The 6,282-nt window shown below is 35.7% G+C and overlaps 1 protein-coding gene across 1 annotated transcript in view; it reads right to left on the bottom strand.

Moving 5' to 3' along the window:
* The window catches only part of LOC106873505 (calpain-A), a 61,321-nt gene that overhangs the window by 42,510 nt on the left and 12,529 nt on the right, over nucleotides 1-6,282 (bottom strand). Inside the window, exons 3-4 of the mRNA XM_052966071.1 lie at nucleotides 5,732-5,809; nucleotides 3,367-3,466 (exon numbers count right to left, since the gene is read on the bottom strand). Coding sequence (XP_052822031.1) covers nucleotides 3,367-3,466; nucleotides 5,732-5,809 — 178 coding nt within the window. The remainder of the gene's footprint in view (nucleotides 1-3,366; nucleotides 3,467-5,731; nucleotides 5,810-6,282) is intronic.

Below are 6,282 nucleotides of genomic sequence, written 5' to 3'. Positions count from 1 at the left end.
ATATATATATATATACAACGGGCTTCTTTCAGTTTCCGTCTACCAAATCCACTCACAAGGCTTTGGTCAGCCTGAGGCTATAGTAGAAGACACTTGCCCAAAGTGCCACGCAGTGGGACATATATATATATAAACACACACATTTATGCGTGTGTATACGTCTTTGTGCTTGTGTTTTCCCCCCACTACCGCTTGACAACCGGCATTAGTGTGTCTACGTCCCCATAAGTTAGCGGTTCGGTAAAAGAGACTGATAGAATAAGTACGGGTTTATTTACAAAACAAGTACTAGAGTCGATTCGTTCGACTAAGATTTTTTAAGCGGTGCCCCAGCATGGCTGCAGTCTAACTCCTGAAAGAAGTAAGAAAATAAAGATAAATATACAGGACTTCGTTGAAACGATAAGCTCTGGTGTGTGGGGAAATCTGGCTGCCAAATTTGAATGACAACGCATCAGCCTTCTTTCGATGTTTCGATGCAAACTTTGTTGTTTTTGTTATTGTTGCTTATCCCCCAGGTCAGCCCTAATCTAACGAATCTATGACGAAAGACGTTTCAGTCCTGGCTATTAGGGTTTTTTCTATCTCATAAATTCTTAGCTTGTCAGATAAATACGTTCGTTCCTTTCCAATGTCATTTGAATGAACATGAAAACATTTTTATCGTAGAGTATTAATTATTTTTTTTTTTTGCTTTGTTTTGTTTTTTGTAGCTGTATTCTTCCTCTACAACTTTTGTCTATCGCTTTTGAAATTTGAATAAATTTTACCTCTTTTTAAACACATGGCGATGTAGTGCCAAATAGTAAAAAAAAATGAGCATTTTTGACACTTGTTTCTTTTCACTATCAACTAAGGTTCCAAAGTGGCTAATTCTACCGCACCCGTCGTATTCTCCTGATAAAGTGCCTTCAGATTATCACCATTTTCGGTGGCTCTCCCACAGTCTGCGAAGCATTTCGTTCAACAACGACGTGGAGCTGAAAACGAGGCCTGATGAATTCTTTGAGTCAAGACCAGGTGATTCCTACTGTGAAGGCATTGATATACTAATAGAACGTTGGCAAGAAGTGGTGAACAATGAAAAATATAGAATTGACAGATTTGTTAGAAATGTTAATGAAAGATAAGAGGAAAAAGTAACGAATTTATCTGACAGACCAATATATCATGGAAATGTTGAAGCTACAAGATAATGCATGGTTAATTCAAACCAATTTGAATATATAAGCATTTTGCTTGACAGAGTAATCTGAACGTTTAAAGGTTAGGATATAGTTGATAAGTGAGGGCGGGAAGAACTGGTCGTGTTTCAGTTATACATACAGATAATCTTACATAAGCTCCATTATACAACGGATTGAGACGTGTTTCTTTTAAATCTCAATATCAGTAGACGTGACATTGAATAAAATTTTTAATAATTTTGTTTTAATTGTAACATTTAGTTCAATAAATATTGATATCTGCTGAAATCTATAAGGGACAGTTCGAAAGAGAAAATTAAAGAAATCGAAAATGAAGACTGGTTTATATGTAAAAAAACGATAACTAAATCAATAGTTCACATATTTAATACAGACAATATTAAAAAGCTAACAAAAAATATAATTGTGCTGTGAGAAAAATACAATATGAGTCATTGATTAATATCGTTTTTCATGCAAATTATGTTTTTGAACCATTTAATGTCTTGAGAATTTTATCTTCCGACATCATCCCAATATTCAATATTGTATATTTACTTAGAAATTTCTCCAACACTGTGTGAGCAAGTACAATAAATGCCAAACTTTCGTTGATGAGACAGTAATAAAACCGGAACATATCTGCTGTATTTACAGATGCCTCCTCTATTAGAAAGTAAAAGTAACGTAGCAAATGGCAATATTATTATCAGTTCAAATATGCTTGATGCACGTTCGAACTGGGGAACAAGCTACTGACTGCGTTTTGTCACGAAGAATATATCTCGCTTGCTGACAAATGGTGTGTGTACACCTAGATCAGCTCGCAGCACCACCTACCTAGACTGTAAGATGTTAATATTTCAGAGCAGTTGTCTCCTCATCGATCACAGACACTAAGCAGACGGCACTGCAAGCTGAATTAAGAGATTACCGCTCTCATGCTTTTACAGTTACCGTATGGTGACTGGCAGCGCTATACGGCAGCTCACCGTAAATAAATTAGGAAGAGAGAGCACTGAACAGTGATAAGTGAAACTGTAATGTTATCAGTACGAATATGCTTGATGCAGTGTCGTCTGCTTAATGTCTGTGACCGATGAGGAGACAACTACTCCGAAATGTTAACATCTCACAGTCTAGGTAGGTGGCGCTGCGAACTGATCTAAGTGTATATACACCATTTGTCAGCAAGCGAGATATATTCTCCGTGACAAAACGCAGTGAGTAACTTTTTCCCCAATTCAAACGTACATCAAACATATTCGGACAGATAATAACATTACAATTTCACTTATCACTGCTTAGCGCTCCCCCTCCGTAGTAAATGGATCCTCGTCAGGTATCTTTTCAATCCCAGTCACAGACTTTTTAATTAAACAGTTTGAAACTTCGGATACTGGCTGAATGTGTCACGTAGAACACGGTTTACTCTTAACGTTTTTGACAAAATTTTGTATTTTAGAAGTTATTTCGTGTTGTCGTATTTGGGTAATTTTAACCAATCAACGAGGTGCATTCAGCTGAAGAAAGTTACTGCTGCTTGTGAAAGTAATAGAAGGGCAACAACTTCCGGGTCATCTGGTCATGGTGGGAGAAAAGTATAAAAGATAAGAAAGGTGGGTGAGAAAAACAGAGGGTTCTTTTATAAGGTGGATGAAAAAGCAGAAACTTCTTTTATAAGGAATACATACGTCTGTGTGTGCGTGTGTATTTTTTCCATCTTATCCAATGTGTCCTCTCATTTATATGTTAGCGTGTGACACTGAGAGAGAATTGGCTGTTATTTCCAGCAAATCGTAGAGAGAGAGAGATCAGAGAGAGTAGTGGTATGTTGACGATCTGAACGACAGCATATATAAATTTACCAACCTCCTACCACTGCATATTAATTTATTAAACCCTCTCCTTTTCCTTGCTTCCATTCGGGGTTTTATCAGCTTTACATATGAATGTGTGTGTGTGTGTGATGGACAGCATGAACAACGGATTGCGAAGCGAACTTCTCAACCATCCGATCAAACTACTTCTATAACTAATATGTATAAGATTAGTAAAACTATCAATCATTAGTTTGTTTTTTAAAATAATTACTTGGTGTGAAAAGATTTTTTTGTAAAATTACTTCGATAGTTGATAACGAAATTATCTCAAGAAAAGCAAAGCAAGAATCTCATACCTTATCTCCTTTGTCCTCCAGACTGCTTATAAAGGCTTCCTTATCTTGATGGCACAGGTCTAAAAGGTCGAAGTGTTTCATTACATCTCCGATGCTCATCCTGTCAAGGATAACAAATCGTTTTAAAGGACATCTTTTCATGAAATCACTTATATTGTGTAATCGGTGAAGAAACGGCTCCGGACAAATCATATAAGAGACTATATTTTTCTGTAACTTTACAATTGACCTTCTTTTGTAATAAATGTTTTGGAGGATCTTTACCCTTTGAACGGCACATCGAGAAATTCATTTTTTGTAACTAAACACTTTCAAACTTCGGACACTGGTAGAATGTGTCATATAAAACATCTTTTACTCTCAGTGCTGTTGAGAAAAGTTTGTATTTTCAAAGTTATTTCGTGTTAAAGTTGTCGTATTTCGGTAATTTCAACCAATCAATGACGTGTATTCAGCTAAATAAAATTACTGCTGTTGTTTGTCAACAACAACTTCCGGCGGTGTATATTTCGTTTGTCACTGTTATTTATGACCTATTTCATCTCAGTTACGTTCGTATGAATAAACGAGTGTATCTGAAGCTTGTTTACTTCATGGTACCACCACAATCGTTCGTGCATTTCTATTGCTTTTAGCTTGTTTTTTTTTTCCTGTTTTTCAGCTACTATTTTCGGAAAGACATTTTTGCCTCCCTCCCCCTCCAATTTCGTTTCATTTTTATGTACGTCAATTTTTTATAATTTTTACTGAATATTTTCAACAAGTTAACAATAACTGCAATATCACCAAACTCTTGATTATTATCAACTTTACTTAATGAATTCAAGCACTGTCAATGGAGCATGTTGGAATATACTATTCTGTTACTGATTTCTAACAGAGACAATATCTTAAACTTTGTGAGTGGGTGTAATCAATTAAGGGCAATCCAGTTTATGGTTGGTATTATTTTATCGACTCTAGAAGGATGGAGGGTGAATCTGACTGAGATTCAAAGCATTACATGTAAGATGAACTTCAAGTAAACTATAGCATTTAACCTTTTAGCTATGGAAATTTAAACATACGTGAATATATCTTGTTACTCTTTGCGTACATAAAAAAATAATGGAGAATGCCCTGACATATTTCATGTTGTGTTGACCGCTATGTGTTCTCTTCCTGAGAACTTATAGCAAATTGCTAAATAAATCTATCGCAAACTAGAACTTAGCTGTAATTGTTTTGCTTCCACCGCATATTGAAATTTTTGATTAAAAATCATTGATGAAAAATAACAGCCTAGAAAAAGAAAAGTAAAATTATTGGTTTCAAATTTTAGCACAAGGCCAGCAATTTGGGGGGAGGAGTAAGCCGATTACATCAGCCCCTGTGTTCTACTGGTACTAATTTTATCGACCCCCGAAAAAATAAAAGGCAAAGTCAATCTCGGAAACATAAAGACGGACGGAATACTGCAAAGCATTTTGTCCGGCGTGCTAACGTTTGTGCCAGCTCGCCACCTTAAACTTATATAATTATTGAGAAGCAAAAGCTTAAAAAAATATATTTTGCTGTTTAGCTTAGGTCAGACCTGAATGAATACATTTATTACCATCTTATTCAATGTGGGATTTCGTTTTTAAAACAGTAGAGCATATTCTAAATTTGGTTTCTAAATCCTTCCAGTTCGAGCAATCACATAGCGGTTCTCTCTTTGACTCAGATATTATTTTTTCGTCAACTAGAAAAATTGGCCAACAACCACAGCTTCAAATTTCCACTGTTTTAAATACTAAATCTCATATTGTTGACATTTGCGAAAAACATTTACTCAAAGCAGACTTTTTCTTTTAATTTCATTGATGATATACTTTTTTTCTTTTTCCTATTCCAACACAACAAAAAACCTACGTGTTAGAGGCAACATTAAATGACTTTATAGAATAGAACATCATAGGTATGTATCATAACACATCACTGATAATAAAACTAATAATTATTGTGTATGCTTGCAATAATTATTGTGTATGTTTATGGCCTGGTGGTTAGGGTGTCAGCACCATGATCGTAAGATTGTGGTTTCGATTCCTGGACCGGGTGACGCGTTGTGTTCTTGAGCAAAACACTTCATTTCACGTTGCTCCAGTCCACTCAGCTGGCAAAAATGAGTAACGCTGCTATGGACTGGCGTCTCGTCCAGCTGGGGAACACATACGCCATTGAAACCGGGAAACCGGGCCCAAGAGCCTGACTAGGCTTTAAAAGGGCGCATTTATTTATTTATTTATTTTATGTTTGCAAAGACTCACGACTAATTATGAGCTGTCTGTATTTCCAAAATGACATTTTAATTTTAGATAAACAAAAAAAAAATGTTTCTTACCAAAATTCTCCTTCGTTCTTTTCCGATAAACCCAATTTATTCTTCTCATCGGCATCTATCTTTTCCCATTCCTGTGAACTGAAGAATATGATAATTTGATAATTTTTATATTTATACAGTCTAATTTTTATATATATTCAAAAACAATCACACGCACACACACCTACATACACACATACATAATCGCATACATACATAAATACAAAATCTCTAAAACTTTCTAGAAGTTTATCATTTAAGTATATATGAGCATGTCTAGACCTGCAACTATTGTTGTTGTTGGCACTCCGTTGCTTACGACGTCGAGGGTTCCACGCTGAATATTCCCGAGAACTACGTCAAGGGTACACGTGTCTGTGGAGTGCTCAGCCACTTGCACGTTAATTTCACGAACAGGCTGTTCCGTTGATCGGATCAACTGGAACCCTATACATATTTATATATATATATATATATATATTCTCGTTCAGAGATTTAATATATTACTGAGAAACCCGGGTCTGTGTGTATCACGTAAGGCTAGAGATGGGAACGATGATTTTTCTCTCGCA

The sequence above is a fragment of the Octopus bimaculoides genome, chromosome 3, assembly GCF_001194135.2.
Source record: "Octopus bimaculoides isolate UCB-OBI-ISO-001 chromosome 3, ASM119413v2, whole genome shotgun sequence".
Classification (NCBI taxonomy): domain Eukaryota; kingdom Metazoa; phylum Mollusca; class Cephalopoda; order Octopoda; family Octopodidae; genus Octopus; species Octopus bimaculoides.
This window is presented reverse-complemented; position numbering and strand designations above follow the sequence as displayed.